Raw genomic sequence first — 20,645 nt, forward strand, 5'->3', positions numbered from 1 at the left:
CCCCCCCCCCCCCCCCCCCACCGCCGTGACTCTAGGCAGGAGGATGAGAGGTCTATTATAACACTGACACCAGACCCAAGGCAGGAGGAAGGTGGGAGCCAGGACTAGACCCTGGCATATGGCTGTTGTTTTAAGAACAATGGAAAAGTATCAAAGGTTTTTTACCCAATGAGTAAACAATCCGATGTTTTACATGTTGTGAGACTAGATTGTAGAGAAACAGTGGGAACAGGGTGGAACAGAAATTTTCTCAGAAATCATAAATTAGGGGCACCTGGCTGGCTCAGTCAGTGGAGCATGTGATCCCGGGGATGTGAGTTCGAGCGCCACGCTGGGTGTAGAGATTACCAAAAATCTTTTTTAAAAATGCAATAAACATTAAAAAATAAAAATAAAGAAGTCATAAATAATAATATCGACAAAATTTTAAAAAACTTAAATAAACCGGTATCTATGGAGAAAAAGAAATATTTGTCAAAACAAACAAATAAAAGTCACCTCTGAAAAAATTCTTGAGGCCAGTAGGTTTCATGGTTGAATTCCTTGAAACTTGAAGTGAACAGTTTCACGTTGTTTAAACTGAGAACATGGGAAAAAAGATGAAAAACTTCCCAATTCACCTTTACAAAGCAGACACATGCCGATATTAAAACATAAAAGAGCATTCCTTCTCCCCACCCTCACAAAAAATATACAAGTCAATATTATAAAAAGGTACAGGTATGGAACGACTAATCATAAGCAAATCAATCTGCATTATATTAAAGAATAGAATAAGAATGATAATGATATGTTATTCAGAATTGAATTAATATAATTTTTCATATCATCCCAAATCCCAAAAAGTATCTAATGAAATTCCATATCCATTCCTGAAATTTTTTTTTTTTTTTGTGAACCAAAAATATAAGGAACTTCTTTAACATGATAAAAAATATCTCGGGGCACCTAAGTGGCTCAGTTGGTTAAGCATCCAGCTCTTGATTTTGGCTCAGGTCATGATCTCAGGGTCATAGGAGCATCAGGGAGCCTGCTTGAGATTCTCTCTCCTTCTCCCTCTGCCCCTCCCTACTCATGCTCTCTCTCTCTCTTTAAAGAATAGAATAGAATAGAATAGAATAGAATAGAATAGAATAGAATAGAAATCTCAAGTCAACAGCCAGCATCATATATAATAATATAACACCAGAGACAATTCTATTACTATCTGGACTAAAACAAGCGTGCCAAGCACTAAAAGTTCAGGCTAATTCAATATTAACCACCAGTTCTCTGGGGGGAGAAAAGTTTATTATAAATTTTACTGATATGAGAGATATGTAGCATATGATTTACCAATACTAATAAAATATACAATACTTTTTATTGTGAATTCCATACTGACAATTGATTTTCAAAGAATGCTTTCTTAATTATAGACCAGGGGTTAGCAAACTTGGCTTGCAGGCCAAATCAGTCCATCTCCTGTTTTTGTACAACCTGTGAACTAAGCATATTTTTAACCTTTTTGAATGGCTGAAAAAAAATCAAAAGAATTGCATTTAGTGACACAACAAAATTATATGAAATTCAACTTGCGGTATCCACAAATAAAGTTCTATTGGAATCAGCCCTACTCGTTTGTGTGTTGTCCACGGCTGCTTTCCCTCTGCAATGGCAGAATTAGTCGTTGCGACAGAGGCCTACGGCCTGCGAAGCCGAAAACATCTACTATCTTGCCCTTTACAGGAAGAGGTGCCAACCCCTCGTCTAGACGATCAACAGGAGAATAAATCAAGCCCTAATTTGTAGCATTTGCCAATTTCCAGGGTAAACACTCCCCTGTGGCCAGCTACCAACGCAGCATTGCTGAATTTCCGAGCTGGGAGGAAAGCCACAGGACACCGCGCTATGTCGTCTTTGGCCTTCCAGGTACAGTGCATGTGAATAGCAGCAAGAGCACAGGTAATGATAACGTGCAGCAAAATAACTAAGACACGAGGAGCTGTATTTGTTACCTTTCTTCCTAATGTAACTTACTTCATTGTGAATTCAGACAGTCTAATCTCACCACTGGCTGTGTGTGGAAACAACAGGTGTTGGCGAGGATGTGGGGAAAGGGAAAGCCTCCTGCACTGTTGGTGGGAATGCAAGCTGGTGCAGCCACTCTGGAAAACAGTATGGAGGTCCCTCAAAAAGTTAAACATAGAGCTACCCTAGGACCCAGCAATTGCACAACTAAGGATTTATCCAAAGGATATAAACATAGTGATCCAAAGGGGCACCTGCACCTCAATGCTTATAGCAGCAATGTCCACAACAGCCAAACCACGGAAAGAGCTGAGACGTCCATCAACAGATGAATGGATAAAGAAGATGTGGTCTATATAGATAAGGGAATATTACTCCAAACGAATTCACCCAAAAGAATGAAATCTTGCCGTTTGCAGCGACGCGGATGGAACTAGAGGCTATTATCCTACGTGAAATAAGTCAGAGAAAGACGATTATCATATGGTTTCACTCAAATGTGGAATTTAAGAAAGAAAACAGATGAACCTAGGGGAAGAGAGGGAAAAATAAAATAAGATGAAAACAGAGAGGGAAGCAAACCTTAAGGACTATTAAGGACTCTTAACTATAGGAAACAAACTGAGGGTTGCTGGAGGGGAGATGGGGTAACTGGATGATGGGCAAGAAGGAGGGCGCTTGAAGTAATGAGCATGGGGTGTTGTATGCAACTGATGAACCACTAAATTCTACCTCGGAAACTAAAAATAAAAAATGGCTGTAACAACAAGCTTGCAGAATCCCCCCAAATTCAGCAATGGACTTACAAGTCAGTCCCAATACTACCATCTGTTTGGAGTGACCAACGGTATGGCAGAGATGGCAGCCCTCTGGCCTATGCCCACACCCCATTCCACAGAAATGGGAAGAATCACCTGTCCACAGAGCCACGAAATACAGCAAGACTCAGAGTTTCATCCCAGGTTTTACAGGAACAAGAACGCTGACAACATTATCAATTTAGTGTAATTACCGTTTTTAAAAAGTGGGATTTTTTTTTTTGGAGCTCAAAAACAAGGATTTGAAGGTTCAAAAATAGAACAGAAAAACATGTCTTTGATATTAAAAGGCATTACAAACTACAATTACTAATATGGTATGATACTGGCAGAGAAATAGTCGTAATATAGAAAGCTCAGAAATGGACTCCAATGTAAACAGTTACTGAAGACTGAAGGTTCGTGTCCCCCCTCAAATTAATGTGTTGAACCTAACCTCCAAGGTGCTGGTACCAGGAGGGGGGCCTTTGGGAGGTGAGAGACCATGAGGGCACTACTCTCACCCTTGTAAGAGACTCCCGAGAGCTGCCCTGCCCCCTCCGCCATGTGAGGACCCAGGGGGAAGATGATCGTCTATGAACCAGGAACACGAGCCCTCGTCAGACACCAGAGCTGCTGCTGCCTGCATCGGAGACTTCCAGCCTCCAGCACTGGGAGGAAGAAATTTCTGTTGTTTGTAAGCCCCCCAATCTATGGGATTCTGTTACAGCAGCCCACATTGGCTAAGACACTGACATACGTGATATTTCACATCAGCAGGAAGAAATCGATTTTTAAAACTAATGGCACAAAGAAACTGCTGAACTTGGGCATTGGGGTCCGGTGGTGGAGTATATTAGATTTTTACTTATTACCACTTGCCAAAATTATTTCCAGTTGTAATTGACTTTTTTTTTTTTAAAGATTTTATTTATTTATTTGACAGAGATAGAGACAGCCAGCGAGAGAGGGAACACAAGCAGGGGGAGTGGGAGAGGAAGAAGCAGGCTCCTAGCGGAGGAGCCTGATGTGGAGCTCGATCCCATAACGCCGGGATCACGCCCTGAGCCAAAGGCAGACGCTTAACCGCTGTGCCACCCAGGCGCCCCTGTAATTGACTTTTAAGAGTAAAAAGTTACAATAAATGTATTGAGAGATATTATAAGTATACATATCAGCATTTGTGTGGGAAATTACTTTCTAAGCATGACAGCAAAGGCAAAATCCATAAAAAAAGAAGATACCCATAAACAGAAGGACCTAAATGAGAGACAAGTGATAAACAAGGATAAAATTTAAATATAGAAGACGAACAGAGGACAAAGATTAATAGTTCATACACATACGATTCTTGGAAACAAGAAAAAGTCAAGCAGCAATAAGAAACATAGATAAGGACAAACACGGGCAGTCCACAAAAAGCACAAAGAGAAATGGCCAATTAACATTTGAAAAACCTGGACTTCCCATAGTTTTCAAAGAAGCATAATATTGAAATCCCAACAAGATATCCTTTTTTCCAATCAGACTGCCAGGAATGATGGAATTCAGCCCTGTCCGGGACACGAGGAAACGGGCGGTCTCATGCACCACCAGCGGGAGCAGAAATGACACACGTCCTTCCTAGAAGACTGGCGGGATCGCGGTGGAGCTGCGTGTCAGGAGGTCCCACCCCTGGAGGCAAAGACTCGGCTTGCAGCCTTGTAAGAATGGCAATAAGCTGGAAACAATCGAACGTTCCAGTAAAGGAGTGGGTAGAGAATTTCCATAGAGATACACAAGACTAACAAGGTTTAAGCCTCTACACATAGTGATGTTGGTCCATATTCACTGACACGCGAAGGTGTCCGTGATATTTTGTGGTGTGGCAAGAAAGCTACAAAAAAGCTTGTGATCACATGGCCCCAAACTCGTAAACGTGTCCGTGCACGCACGTAAATAAACACGAAGGCACGTCCAGCAAAGTCAAGTGTGGGAACGTCAGGCGCTTTCTACGTTATTTTGTCTGGGCTGTGTCTCATGGAATGTAAAATGGACCATGCATGGGTGTGGAAGGGGCCTGCGGCCCTCCAACAGCTGTGAGCAGCTGCCCAATCCTCTGTGTGCGTGACGGCCTTTCCAGGAGTGGCCCTTCCTCGCAGCGGGTCTGAATCCCGCGCCCTGTCTCAGGGGCAGCTCTCTTGGGCCAATCTAATCAACCAAGAACTAGATTTGGGCTGTTTCCACTTTCTAATCTCTTCCGAATCTTGAAGTCATTGGTTTTTCAATGGAACCCTAGGAGAGAGAGAAAAGCTCTTTAGTCAGCCCAGAGTTTGAGTGCAGAAGCTTCAATTGAATTCCAGCTCCGAGTAACTGAGTTGGATGTTGGCATGGGGAGGGAGAGGGAATCAGGTATTTTGGGGTCATCACGGCTTATGTTGTGGGAAAGCTGAGAAAGCAATTCCAACGCCTCAAGGAGAAAGTTGCATCCTCGCGAGAACTGAAGGACGGGTGGAATTACAAAGCAAAGGCGACCAGGACAGTGGCCTTCTGTAAAGGGCAGCGAGAATTATGGCAGAGAGGTGGGGAAACCAGCAAACAAAGAATGCTTCAGTTGAACTGGAACGTGGGGTATACAAGCAGCACTGTGTGAGAAGGTGGAAGGGCTGTGAGATTAAGCTGTTGAGAAATTAACAGTTTAAATAATGTTCATACAAGTGTTTTGCAAATGGAGAACTCAGACTTGTTTTCCAGGGATCACAGGTGCTTTAGAAGAAATTTTACATCTCCCACTTGAATTTTAATTTAATTTTTAAAAAACTCACAAGGGTGCGCTTGGGTGGCTCAGTCGGTTAAGCGTGGGACTCGATTTCAGCTCAGGTCAGGATCTCAGGGGTGTGAGAGGGAGGCCCATGTCCCGCTCCGTGCTGGGCATGGGAACTTCGCTTACGATTCTCTTTTCTGCCCCTCCTTCCACACTCATGCACTCTCTCTCTCTCAAATAAATACATCTTAAAAACAAAAAAACAACTCATAAGATTGATACAGATGGCCCGAATACCACTTCATGTTGGTGTCCACATTCGTTTGTAATCACCATGGTGCCAGGTAACACACAGAGCCATTTGCCATACAAACCAAGTCTTCCCATTTCTTCATACATTTTGAGTTGAAGACAAAGTGAGTTCTTGCACTATAGCCTTTGCTCAACTCCAAGCAAATACATCTGAAACTTAGAATGTATAATTGTCTAGGAATGTAATTTCTCAGAACGGATTCTAGATAAGACAGAAAACCTGAGCCACCCATTTTCATAGAGGAAATGGGGAAGTCGTCAGATACACCCTCCCAAAAGAGGTGCAGAGGGGATCCAAGGAAAGCACCAGCTCTGTAGAGTAATAACCCCGACGTTTTGAGACAGGCCGAAGCGGAAGAGAAGAAAGGCCAACATGAATGATAACATGAATCAAGAGGTCTTGTCAAAGTCACAAAGGAACACATGTCACTGGGACCAATGGCCCCTATTTGGAAACAGTAAGATTCCACAGGAATAGATTTTCACATTACGAAGGTACCAGAGCCAGGCAAAAATGGGCTTTGATGTGGCAACTTTCTAAATCATGGAACGTTCCTCACATTTCCCACCCACTCATTCCCTCGGCACCCCAGGCTCTCACACATGCTGAAGAAAACTAGTGTGGCTGGTACAAGTATCACAGTTTGGGAGGGAGAAAGCGGCAACCACGATTAGGAGAATATTTACGTTTCAGCACCAGTTCGGACCCTTCAAATCCCAGATCAACATTTGCAAAGGTACTGTCATGTCCCACCGTTTTTACTCATAAGTACCTTCTTGTCTTCTGGGACCTTTTGGAGGCCCTTCCGGTACAATGCTTCTGTCACCCACTGCGTCACTCACCGGCCACCTCGGTCTCTGCTCGTTTGGATTTCCATGCTGCTGCAGCTTCCCCCACTGGACTTGATTATATCCGCACTTTGTGGACGTCCTCATCTTCTTAGGTCTCCTGGGCACTGCATATCATACACTGGAAACACAGATTAGACTCAAGCCCTTACATTAGAAGGTCAAAAGCTTCCCAGCCTACAGGTGATTAGAACCAATCCCTGCAACTATTTCCAATGCAAGAATTTGGCATCCTAAAATGATTTTATTTTATGGTCCTTATTCTGGTCATCTTATTAAATTTATACAACATCAAATGTCAGGGCTTAAAACCTCTCAGGGAGGTTATGATCAGGATCCTTATGGACTATTCTCAAGTGTTAAATTTAAATGTATCTATAAGGAAATTATTATTTTCAAATTTCTATCCTTTGAAATACTATGGTTCGGGGAATGTTAAAAATAGATTGAATGAAAATTAAACTTATTTAATAACCTGGAGATAGGATAATGTAAACGAAGAATAGTTTCTGAGACTTCTACCGAGGCGATTAATACCATAGTAGCTGAGAGCCTAAACTCTGGTATCAAAAGAATTGCGGACTTTTTAAAGATTTTACTTATTTATTTGACAGAAAGAGAGAGAGAGTGAGAGAGTGCACAAGCAGGGGGAGCAGCGGAGGGAGAGGGAGAGGCAGGCTTCCCACGAGGAACGGGGAGCCCAACTCGAGGCTCATCCCAGGACCCTGGGACCATGACCTGAGCCAAAGCAGATGCTTAACCGACTAAGCCACCCAGGGGCCCCAAAAGAATTGGATTTTGAACCTGATGTTACTAAGTTTATTACCAAACCTGTAAAATGGGATGCGGGTGTGGCTATAAAGGTATCCTTAAGAGGTCCTGGTGATGACGCAATTGTTCTGTATCTTGACTGTATTTGTATCAGTATCCTGATTATAATATTTTACTACTAAAATTCACTAATTTTCAGTATATTATCACTGGGAAAAGCTGAATAAAAGATGTACAAGAACTCTTAAAACTACATGTTAATCTATAATTCTCGCCAAATAGCTTAAAGAAGTCATTTGCAAATGTTGATTTAAATTTTATATTAATTTCAAAACTATCCTATGTAATTACGTATCTTCCTTAATTTCTATGATGAGTGAAATAAACGAAGTGAACTAGACTACAAATTACTTTAAATTTAGCAATGACATAACCAGAAGGTGGCACTGTTACCACATGACTGCACCATAGTAAGGCACTATTCACTTTCCCTCCGGAAAACAGAATACTAATTTTATCAATCAAAATTATAAATGCTAACCCCAATTCAGTAAGATTTTCAGTAAGTCTTAGGTTTTAAAAAATGTAATTTTCATAAATCATTAAAAAATAAAAATAAACAATTAATTTTGGGTCGGCATAACATGAGCAAAGTTGCAAATGTAAAATACAAACCCCTCTAAGTGTATTATCATCATGTCTGATGTAGACTGTCAAACCCGTAGAAAGAAAAGGAAAATTCTTACCAAATCTGGTATTAAGCTGTTATGTCACTGCACTTTTTAATACAAGTATTTCCTGCCTCACCTACTGTTCTGTTTTGATAAAGGTATGAGAAACACTTAAAAAAAATTCCTGAAATGCAGCTAGAAGGAAAAAAAAGGCTGTGAAAGGGATCTCTTTTTTTGTGAAAGCAACAGAGTTTAGAGCTTTCTTATTTTGGGTTTTTAAAAAATAAAAACATTTAAAATACTTTTCAGGGAAATAAAATTAGGTTGCATCAGTTAATAAAGATTGCTAAGTCAGATAGCCTTTACCCAATTCCATCATTATTAGATGCTGGCTATACAGCAGGCATGGACTCTGTGTTACCAACAGCGGGTGTGAAAAAAAAACAACCTCTAACACTGACAAGCACACGTCAGTGGCCCATCTGGGAATCAAAATGCCCTCAGCACCCAGCCTCGCTCATGCCATCCATGTCCAGTCTAACCAATAACCAAGAACGGCGAAAGCAGCCTGGACAATTCAAAGTACGCTCTGAAGCCGACATATGTCGTAGTGCTTTTGAGGACATGGTTTTGTTTTAGTGAAGCAAAATAAGCAAGCCCTTTTTTCCAAAACCAATCATCTTTCCTTGTGTAATTTTATATCAAACTGTAACTTTCAAAGGTTACCAAATAATTAGTCTGCCCTTAAACATGTAACTTCCAGTCAATGACCCATGTTTTGTACCAGTTCTGTTACTCGTTCACACCACAGTGGAACCAAACCAAATGAGAAGTTAGAATTTTGAGTTTATTCTCAAGTCATTACAGTGTTCAACCAGTTTGACATTATAAAGATAACAGAGGTAAAAGTAAACACTGGGAAGCACACATACATCCCCATTCTGAAAGACATGTTATATATACAGAAAAAAAATGCAGCAAATATTAAGGTATTCAAAGTAATTTTTTGACAATTCAGATGTGACCTATTTACAAGAAAAGTATAAGTTTTAAAATAATTAAATAATTTTCATAGAATTATAAAAGTATTGAGATAAATATTAGGAGACCCTGACAATCACAAGAACATTTTCCTATGCTACTAAATACAAGGGTAGTTCTATAAAAAGTCCCAAAATAGAGCTAGTATTTTGCCACTATGAAATATATCAAATTACCAATACCAAAATATGCTAAAATGAACATGCAATGTAGAAGCTGTACCAAAGAAAAAAAGCATAAGGCTCCTGAATATTGCCAACTGTCTACACAAGATTTCTTAGGTGTGTTCACGAAAAAGTCACTTTCTAAAGAGCCATTAGAATGGATATACCAGCAGAAAAAGTGATATCTACTTAAAACCTTTCCATTCTACCATTTTCCAATACAGCTGCAAAAAAGAAAAAAATCAAAATATAACTTTTCAAAATATTAGCTTATGAATAAAAAAGTTGAGTGGTGCACTTTATGCATTTGGATTTTTAAACGGATTCCATGATAATTCCACTATAACAGATAGTAACCTCAGGACCCCACCACTGCAGCAGGAAATCTCTCCCCCTCTTTCTCAAACAAGACGTCATCTTAGAAAACACAAAGGAGAAACAGTGACACATACGAATTCAAAACAAAACAGCACAGTAAGATGGTAAAATATCATAAAAATAGCAGCATGTGAAATTCAAGACTATTTTCTTAAAGCAAATGTTTAAGACTCAACCATAAAAATGGTACTTCAAGCTGGTCTATTATTCAACACTTGAAACTAAGGGGTTTTTGGAGCGGTGCTGACATTTACGATAACCCTATGATTAAACGTATACTCAAATTTGTGTTTTACAACATACATATTGCACAGGTAGTAGAATAAAAGCATTCTGGCATCTCGACCGTAAGAGGATATCTTATTTAGCACATTAACTATGCTACTGAAAATTAATTTTATCCCAATGTTTACAACCGATCACATAGGACTTTTGAGCACATTATTCCGACAACGTTCTCCAACAAGATGAGAAGACACAGGCGCTTGAATAGAGGTTAATCAGTGACAAAAAGGAGAGGCTGCAATCGCACGGCTAAGGGCAGTATGTCTTTACATATAAACTTGAGGTCTTTCACTGATCCAAATATAGAAAGAAGAACTATTTATAAAACCTCGATGTGAAAATCAGATCTCCCAGAAATTTCATACCAAATCATTTTCACCTTTTCATAAAGCAGAGACCGTCGCAAGTCCGAAGTTTTCTCAAATCCATGTCCATGACAGTTGTGTGAGTTTCCATTTCCACCCCATGCAACCTACAACCCTCACTAACTGGTCCAATGACACCCTCTATGCAACACGTGCCAGTCACCTCAAGATCCAGAGCATCGGAGATGGTTATCATTTCCAAACTGTCCACATTGTAGTACAAATTTCACAGCACCACAGACATCATGATTTTAGGTATCTTAGTCTGACAATATTTCATTCAATAATATTAACCAGTAAGAATATGTAAATATCAAGCATCTAATAGGAAATCTAAGTAGCATTTTAAAAACAACCAAAATAATTAATAAGCATTTTTAATGTTTTAAGTTGTTAAACATTTAAATTGTCAAATTCACTAGGAAAAAATACCACACACACATTTTCATCACCCAAAAGAGAGCACACGAAGCTTCAGACAATTGATACTGAAACACTTAGGTTTTCTCTTGCGTTCGTTCATTTTTTTGTGTTTTGTTTTTTTTTAAAGAAATTACATTTCGTTTGGCCACTCCCTAGATTCTTGGTTTACCAGCTTATAAAGAGTACATCAAAGAGGCAGTATAACAGACGTATTAAAAACCGTTTCATCCTCTATCATCTTTGGCTAGAAGGGCTGAGGAGGCAGGAGAGGCTCCACGCGCTTCCATCTCACACGTCACTGACCGGAAGGCTCGCGTCATCCAAGTCCACTGGGTCACAGTCTTTCTCCTGAGGGCCATTTTTACTTTGAGGTTTTAGCAGAGCTTGTTCAGTCACTTTGGAAGCTGGTTCTCTTGGAGAGACAGTCTGGACCTTGAAGTTCCCTGGCTTGACCTTGGCAAGAGATTCGTAAAATCCTCGCTTCTCCACGGTAGAGCTTGAGACCAGAGAGTTGCTGCGAGAGGCTGTGGAATGTGAGGCGGCGGCTGCGCTGGCAGAGCGGAAAGCGGGCTTGGGTTCTGCAGGACAGCTGGAATGCTCCTGCAAAGAGCAGGGCTGGTCAGACACGGTCAAACAGTAACGACCAAGTTAGTAACTCAGTGTGAGACTTTCTTCTCTGAAAAACAAACAAAACACACACACACACACACACACACACACACACACACACAGAGCAGAAGCATGAGCCATGCAGCATACATGTGCAAGTTCCTTCCCAAAGCAATGCATTTTTAGGAGTGAGGTTAAAGCCATGACAGTCAACAACCATTTCCACTAAGAAACCAGGTCTGTCACCAAAGCTTTGCCACTTGAAGACTCAGTCAGCCTATCCTGGAGCGCAGTGCTCCAGCTGCGACCGAACTGTGTTTGAAGGGCCTACCCGCTTTGCCGTCCTATTTAAGAGCACCTTCTCAATCAACACTAGGAATCCTCCCACATAGTTTAGGAAGATAAAAAGATAAAAATGCAGAAATATAAAAAGGAAAGGCCATATTTCTTTAATAAGTAGAACTCACTATTTTTCAAACCTGCAATTTTGTCTGGAGGTCTGACAAACTTAGTTTTTTGTCCCTGAATTTAGCTGCAACCAATAAAAGCGCAGTCTTCTGTTTCTTTCACTGCATTTATTTAGTTTTGAATACGTCATACATTCATATGGCTAAAGATTTTAAAGGTAGCAAAGGGTACATATTTAATCATTTATTAAAACTGTGATGAAATAACTACCAGTTGTGAATCTTAATTTCAATTTGCTTCTAACTAAAGATATCCTTAATATGACCATTCCAAATGCATTGCCATAGAGTTCCTAGTATACTGCGTTCATGTATGATACTAGCGGCTTTGAAAACAAAGTGCTACAAATTGACAAAATACTAGAGATTCCCAGGAGCTGGCTATATTTCACCTGAGATTTAAAATGCCATGCAAACTATAGTAATGTGGAGTTTATCCAGTGTATATGCATGCATGAGTCTGCATATATTATTAGAACAAGGGTGCAGTTAAGTGGTGTAGTATAAAAAATTTCAAAATACATAAACTATAGAGGTTGAAACTTGTGGCAATTCAGTAAATTAATTTTTAGAAGACAGCTTAATGTGACTTTTTCAATTAGCAAGGTTCCATTTTTTTCATGATTTATCTTTTTTGTTGTTGTTTAAATATACATATCCAACCGGATGACTGTAGTGAAATAGTTTGCGTTAGTGTTGACAAAGTCAGTTACGGTAACTGCAAAAGGCAGTTTGGTTAACTCAACTTTCTATGATCAGTTGTAAGTAGTGAGTGAGTCCGGGCCCTCTAGTAAGAAGGCACGTTTGCGTGAGAGCCCACATACGTGCTGCATTCACCAGTTCTTGATGTATACCTCTGTATACAAGGGTTCGACAGCCTTCTGGCCTGCCGCATCTGGAACACAGTGCAAAGCTAAGATTAGAGTTAACCTATACTGGGGAGAGGGAGGAAAAGAGAAAGTTCTGCTGACAGTTACAGCTAGAGAGTCCACCTTGCCCCCACCACAAAGCACAAAACACAAATGCCCTTCTCCAATTTTCCTCTTCCCAACATTGTTTTTGCAGAGAGTCTCATACTTGGCTGCTGAAAAGGTCACATAAAACACAGGCAGTTACAAAATTAATACCTATGAAAGTGACTTCTAAGACAGTCCAAAAAGGATATAAGGAGAGTAATTTAAGAAATGAGAAACGTGGATTTGTATTTACTGATCTGTAGTTCTCACTACCAGGAAACTATTAAAAGACAGAATTACTACCAGAAAAACACCAAAAGTGCAGAATATCTGGCATTAACAACAAATCTGTAGAAGGTAATAAAGGCTTTCATAACGACATGTCAGACCACATTCGGCAGACAGAAGTGTTATATTTCAAGACACTTAATATTTTTTTTTCTCGGGACGCCTGGGTGGCTCAGTTGGTTAAGCGTCTGCCTTCAGCTCATGTCATGATCCCAGGGTCCTGGGATGGAGTCCCGCATCAGGTTCCTTGCTCATAGGGGAGCCTGCTTCTCTCTATCCCTGCCACTCCCCCTGCTTGCGCTCCCTCCCTCTCTCTCTGGCAAATAAATACAATCTTAAAAAAAAAAATTTTTTTTTTCTATTCCTCAGTAGAATTTGTATTTTCGGATGAGAGACCAGTGACCAAGGTATTCTAAAGCCAAATCTTATTCCTATGATGTTCTTGAACATGATAAATTAAAAACATTTTTATTACTTCTGAAAATGTTTAACATTTCAATTTTATATATTACCACAAAGACAATTATGATAGTGAAAAGCAGTGGGTTTTTAAATTACCCTACCAGAAAATGAAAATGAGAACATGCAATGGAAAATAGTGGCTGAGAACAGGAAATCGTATTAAATCAGGGTCCAGCTGCTCAAAGGTCTTAGGGCACTAGTAAGTCAAAAAAATCCTTAACCGAAATTAGACGGAGTAAAGAGGAAATTGAAGCTTTCGGCAAACTGTGTAATGCTACAACTTCAGGTGCTTTACAGATTAGGCCACAGCCCATACTAAGAATTTGTCAAGTTGTAACAAATCTAGACCTAGTGACAAGTAAGAACTCCTAAAACAAAGCAAGGAAACGTTCATTCTTTAGTTGCCCTGCTTGTGCATTTAAGACAATACAATGCACAGAAAGTTATGTATACAGAACACTACAAGGAAGCATTAAATTAGAAATGCATTATTTTTTGCAAGTCCAATTGGTATGAAAGTCAACATGCAAATAAATCTCAATACAGAAAGAAACCAGAAGGATTAGGGGGAGAGGAAGGAAAATAACTGGACAGGATGGGGGGGGGGCACCCTAGGGAGTACCACCCCAGAGAGCAGGAAACATACAGAAGATGCTGATCGGCCAGGCCCCCGCTGTGCTACAATGGCACCCGAGACTGCTTTAATCCAACTGTGCATCTCCTCAGGGCTATCAGCCTAAGGGAGAGAAAGGACCCACTCAGTCAGTTTGTCCTCAAAATCAGCTCCACGTCTATAAATCCAATGTATTCATTTTGGTAAATTACAGGGTCAACAACAAAATCATTCCAAGGCAATGGTTTTCAAAAAATTTTAGAAATCACTTTTTAAAGCCAGGTTTTGCATGGTAAGTTATCACAGAGACAAAAGTTGGACACCTAATATTTTAAGATCAGACACATCAAAAAGTGTCAATATGAATACTTCTGGAGCGAAAATGAGAGGAAGAAGTCAAAGACAAACCTCATTTTGCTCTATCTACTGCTATATTATCTGAATCTATTACAGGAGTATTTATGTAATTGTGTAGTTAAACATTTTGACATCATTATATATCTTATTTTTCTAGAAATATTTTCTAGTACTACACTAAATACTGAAAGAAATACTGGTAGTCATATTCCAAAGTATCATATTCCTTGGTAGGACCTTGTGTTCCAATGTGAATTTAAGACTTTACTATGACTTTAAATCCAGTTAAACAGGACCTAAGAGAGGTGCAGAGATACTGCCCTTTACTTGTGTTCAACGATTGTTAAGTTACAGCATGCTCTTTTGAACCAATGATTGTAACAAGGACTTTTAAAAGGAAAAACTCAAAGCAGGCAAAGGCAAAGCATAAATCTAGAAATCCATTTGGCAAAAAAGGAGGTTGAAAAAGGTTTATGCTCTGATAGTTATTCTTGATCTAGAAACTTACCCTAAAGAAGAAATTCAGGCAAACTTGAGCACAAAAATGTTCACCACCACATTGTTTATCATAGTAAATGTACAAAACTATGTAAATAGTGACAGAAGAGCAGAGAAACAGTTTACTGTGGAGCATTCATATATGGAGTACGGTGCAGTTGTAAAAAGTTGTTACAGAACTTTAAATGATGTGGAAAAAAGACTATAATACATTCAACAGAATATATCACTGTGTACTTCATATGATCCCACTTATAAAAATATATGCCTTTAAAAAGGCACTACAATAAGAATGGTTTCCTGAATGTGGGATTTTGTGTGTTTTATACCCTTTTCTTCATATTTTTCTATATTTTCTAAATTTTATGCAATAATCATAAGTAACTTTCATAAAACAAAAACAAAAGTTCTTTAAAAAAACTCTCAATCTAACTATTTCGCTGTGTAAGTAAAAGGTAAATACAGGATACCTATCTACCACCAGTGTGATCTACTGTCTGTTTTTATTGTGGGTATTTTAGACCCCATTTCTAAAATTAGCAAAAACGATACAATCAAAACTCCAAAATATGTGCAAAAATAATCCAAATTGAAAGTTAGCATCTCAGTTAAAACAGCATTTGCCTTTCCACAAATACTACTTAATTCTATCCTGCCAATTCAGAACAAAGAGTACACTCCCTATTTGCTGAACATATGACCTACCAATAATTTTATATATAACATTTTTTAAGTTGTGAATTACAGTTGTCATGTTTTCCTTTTCTTATTCACATAAGCAACAAGTTTATTTATATCTATTTCACCTCTAAAATTATCAATCTCTTGGTAGGAGGATCTATAATCTCCAAAGAAGTATCTCACCTGCACATAGAAAGTTCGAGACGATGTTACAATTTCAAAGAGATTGTCCCTCATCATTATGTCACTGTCAACAAAAACAAACATCCAATTGCACGTAAATAGCAGTTGTTGGATAGTGTTTCTTTCACTTGTTTATCTAGTACCAAATATATGTCAATAAGAAAATAAATAGAGGGGCGCCTAGGTGGCACAGCGGTTAAGCGTCTGCCTTCGGCTCAGGGCGTGATCCTGGCGTTATGGGATCGAGCCCCACATCAGGCTCCTATGCTATGGGCCTGCTTCTTCCTCTCCCACTCCCCCTGCTTGTGTTCCCTCTCTCGCTGGCTGTCTCTATTTCTGTCATATAAATAAATAAAATCTTAAAAAAAAAAAAAAAAGAAAAGAAATAGAGATAAAATTCTGGTGTAATTTAGCAAAACCAAATTAGCATCTTTTTCAATTTATTCTTGCATTAAATTTTACATATTTTATATAGTTACATATATTTTTTAAAAGATTCATAAAAGAAGTTTAAAATTCAAAGTTTTCAACTGCTAAGAAACACAGTTAACACATTTTCTTATAAAGCCCTATTCTGTAGCAACTTCCAAATACTAAAATAAATAATACATCAATCTGTCAAATATGATAGAAGTTGTTCATATTAAATTTTTTCCTTCCCATTAATAAGCCTACGGGTTGTTTCTTAACTTTTAGTTTTCAAATGAAACAAAAAATATCTCAGTACTTTAATCTGAGGATTCTGTAAGCTCGAGCATATCCCAACTACAACACTAGAAGTGACGCTAGATGGAATAACATCATCCGGACACGTCAATCCAACTGAGGCATGTGGAGTATCAGTAAGTCGTGCCAGGCACTATGTGAGAGCTGGTGCTTACCTCTGCTTACATTCCTGGACTTTATGAACCTCTTTAAGTGGTATTACACGGAGGGGTTCCTTTTCCTGGCAAAAAAGCAAACAGATACATGAGGTATATTCTTAAAATCCTTTTTCTTAAAAGGATTAGTTGTCTTACTTGGAGATCTATATGAAAACTGTGCTTCTTTCTTAAAGCATAAATCTAACTTCCTGAACCATCCAGCATCAGAACAGCTCAAATACTAGAACCTTATACACACTGTAGTTTGAAACAAGGACCCTGGCATATAACCCTTATTCACATTATTTCTGGTCTTAATGACAGTGTAGCTTACTAAAAGCCAGTAAACCATCAGACGTTCCCCGATGGAGTCCTATGTACCCTGGAAGTGAAACGCTTCCTCTCCTGGAATGTTTTTGTGATACAGAAGGCACCAGAGTAGCGAATACCCAGCTTCTTTGAATTACATTACTCATTTAAAGAATATCACTTTTATATGAATACATTATTTTAACCAGCACAATTTACTGAACATTTACTAAGTGCCAGGACATCTGCTGGTTTTCAAACACATTACCTCGCTTAAACTTTCCACAACCCCACAATGCATGCAGTACTATTCACCTGAGGAAACGGAGCCTCACACACTGAGTACCCTCATCTAAGGTTACAAAACTAATACAAGACACAACTAGTGCCTAATAGCATCTTTATACTATACATTCCATGAAATATTACATGCCGTATTTCACTATCACACCATAAGATTAAGACATACCATCATTTGATGCAACGCTAAGAAAAAACTAAACCACGCCAGGACACTTTAAAAAGTCACAAATCTTTTTTAAGTTTTACAAAATAGTTCATTTTAAAATTTCAGACTATAAAAGGCTTACAAAAATAGTACAAAGAATTTCTGTATACGTTGTACCCCATTTTCCACGATGTTAAAATTTTACGTTTGCTAAATCATTGTTTTGTGTTCATATACGGGACTATGGTGTGTGTGTGTGTGTGTGTGTGTGTGTGTGTGTGTGTGTACCTTTCCTGAAATGTCCGAAGGCAAGTCATAGATAGGATGCACTTTACTACTAAATACTTTAGTGCCTATTTCCTAAACAAAAACGTTCTCTTATATAACCGCGGTACAATTATGAGAACCAGAAACTCCGCACTGCTGCAATACTGTTATCTAATCTACAGACCATCGTCAGAGCTCATTAACTGCCCAGCAGTATCCTCGACAGAAACAGGAAAACTATGGCTTTTCTGCTCCAGGGTTCAATCTGGAATCAGACCTTGTATTTAGCAGTCCTGTCTCTTCGTGTCCTTGGCCATGGAAGAGTTCTGCTATCTTTTTATCTCTTTCACGACCTTTAGAGTTTTCAAGAGTCCAGGCCAGTTATTTTGCAGAATGACCCTTGATTTGGGCTTGTCTAATGTTAACCAGGCTTGGATTCAAGCTGTACAGTTTTGGTGGGAAACCACAGATGAGCTTTGCTCTTCTCATCCCGTCATTCTCAGGGAGTGCATGAGAGTGGTGTGTCCCATTATGAAGACGTTAACCCTCATCTCTTATGGTCACGTTTGCCAGTAACTAGAAAGTTACCTTCTTCTCCTTTGTCATTATTATCTTGTGGGAAGATACTTGGAGCCTATGAAATACCCAGTTTCCCTTCACTGTCTTGCCCACTAGTTTTATCAAACTTAGAAGATTCTTGCCTGAAACCATTACTGTAGGTGATGCCGAATGGGGATTCTTTTTCTAACCCCATTAATTCATCTACATGTACTAGCTGGACTTTTGCTCCAAGGAAATGCTTTTCCTTCCATTTACTTCTTTGACTTGTTTTATTCTCTCGGTTATAATCCATTGCTATTTATTTAGGTGCTCAAATTGTATGAGTTTTTGTGGAGGCCCTGCAAGCTGGGTTTGCATCCTTTTGTCATGCCCCCATCATTCTCTGAGCCACTTCCGTATTTTCTGTCACAACTAGCTCTTCCGCGTCCAGCTTGTCCTATGCCTGCCCCACCTCTGAAATGTGCCATCTCTCCAAGATTCCATGTTCCTTTTGTTAGAGAACAGCATTTATACTTACCTGTTTTGGGGGGAGAGGATTGCCCATCTCTTCACTCAACCATGGCTTTTTCACGATAGATGAGAAGTAATATTTCCGTGAGGGTTCAACTTGTGCTTCTCTAATTATGAGTGATGCTGAATATCTCATATATATTTAAAGGCCATTTAAATTTCTTTGTAAATGAATTGTCTATTCATGTCTTTTACTCCTTTTTCTACCAGATATTTCCCCCCTTGGTTTTCTCTCTGTAAACTTTGAACCAACCACAAACTTAGACAAAGGCTGAAAAGACAGCACAAAGACCTGACTTTCCTGAACCCTTTCAGAGCGAGTTGCTGACCTGGTCCCCAATGCTCTTCACGTCAGTGTGTATCTCCCACAAAGACACCCTCTTATCACAATACAACCATCGAAATCAGGGAAGTATCCCCTGAATGTCCTTATTAAAACAAAAGAATTCAGTTCAGAATCTCAGGCTACATTTACTCGTCGTGTCTTTCTTTTCCTCAGTCGTTCTGTCCTTGACTCCCATAATCTGGACTCTGCTGGAGGCTCCAGGGCAGTTATTCTGGAGAACATCCCTGTTCTGGGTGTGTCTGATCCTTCCCGAAGATTAGATTCAGGTTAGGCATCTTGGGCAGGAACATCACAGAAATGAGGCAACAACCTTGTCAAGCTATCCTGTCAGGTGGTAAATAATTTTGATTCCTCTCACCCCTGATGAAGTCCACTCTAATCATCTGATCACCTGATTAGAGTGGTAGCTGCCAGTGGTAATTCTATCACCGTAAGTTACTATTTCCCTTTTTGTACTTAATGTGTATTTTGTAGACAGGGACTTTGCAGCTTTGTTCCTCATCGTACACACGTATGTATGTATACTCATGGATTCACTCATTTATATCTATGTGGGTTCATGGATTCCTACTTTATTCAAAGGGCAATATTCTGTTACCATCATTACTTATTTTTTTAATGATTTTTTATTATATTATGTTGGTCACCATACAGTACATCTCCGGTTTCCGATGTAAAGTTCGATGATTCATTAGTTGCGTATAACACCCAGTGCACCATGCAATACGTGCCCTCCTTACTACCCATCACCAGTCTATCCCATTCCCCCAGCCCCCTCCCCTCTGAGGCCCTCAGTTTGTTTCTCATAGTCCATAGTCTCTCATGTTTCATTCCCCCTTCTGATTACCCCCTCTTTCTTTATCCCTTTCTTCCCCTACCGATCATCCTAGTTCTTATATTCCATAGATGAGAGAAATCATATGATATTTGTCTTTCTCTGGTTGACTTATTTCACTTAGCATTATCTCCTCCAGTGCCATCCATGTTGCAGCAAATGTTGAGAAATCGTTCTTTCTGATAGCTGAGTAATATTCCATTGTATCTATGGACCACATCTTCTTAATTCAGTCATCTGTTGAAGGGCATCTCGGCTCCTTCCACGATATAGCTATTGTGGACAATGCTGCTATGAACATTGGGGTGCATATGGCCCTTCTCTTCACTACGTCTGTATCTTTGGGGTAAACACTCAGTAGTGCAATGGCTGGGTCATAGGGTAGCTCACTTTTTAACTTTTTAAGGGAACTCCACACTGTTTTCCAGAGTGTCTGTACCAACTTGCATTCCCACCAACAATGTAGGAGGGATCCCCTTTCTCCACATCCTCTCCAACAATTGTTTCTTGCCTTGTCTATTTTTGCCATTCTAACTGGAGTAAGGTGATATCTTAGTGTGGTTTTGATTTGAATTTCCCTGAT

At 39.4% G+C, this 20,645-nt stretch overlaps 1 protein-coding gene across 9 annotated transcripts in view; it reads right to left on the minus strand.

The window, feature by feature from the left end:
• Window positions 1-8,979: 8,979 nt before the first annotated feature.
• The window catches only part of PLEKHA1 (pleckstrin homology domain containing A1), a 56,360-nt gene continuing 44,694 nt past the window's right edge, over window positions 8,980-20,645 (minus strand). For 4 of the 9 annotated variants that reach the window (XM_040624379.1, XM_040624378.1, XM_040624373.1 and 1 more), the window contains 4 exons: window positions 16,805-16,869; window positions 15,924-15,987; window positions 14,238-14,327; window positions 8,980-11,409 (listed from right to left, as the gene is read on the minus strand). In XM_040624379.1, the coding sequence (XP_040480313.1) occupies window positions 11,098-11,409; window positions 14,238-14,327; window positions 15,924-15,987; window positions 16,805-16,869 (531 nt within the window). In that variant the 3' untranslated portion in view covers window positions 8,980-11,097. Of the gene's footprint in view, window positions 11,425-12,709; window positions 12,781-14,237; window positions 14,328-15,923; window positions 15,988-16,804; window positions 16,870-20,645 lie in introns of all 9 variants that reach the window. The other 5 variants (XM_040624381.1, XM_040624376.1, XM_040624380.1 and 2 more) reach the window with 3 other exon arrangements.

The sequence above is a fragment of the Ursus maritimus genome, unplaced genomic scaffold (genome assembly GCF_017311325.1).
Source record: "Ursus maritimus isolate PB19 unplaced genomic scaffold, ASM1731132v1 scaffold_7, whole genome shotgun sequence".
In the NCBI taxonomy this organism is placed as follows: domain Eukaryota; kingdom Metazoa; phylum Chordata; class Mammalia; order Carnivora; family Ursidae; genus Ursus; species Ursus maritimus.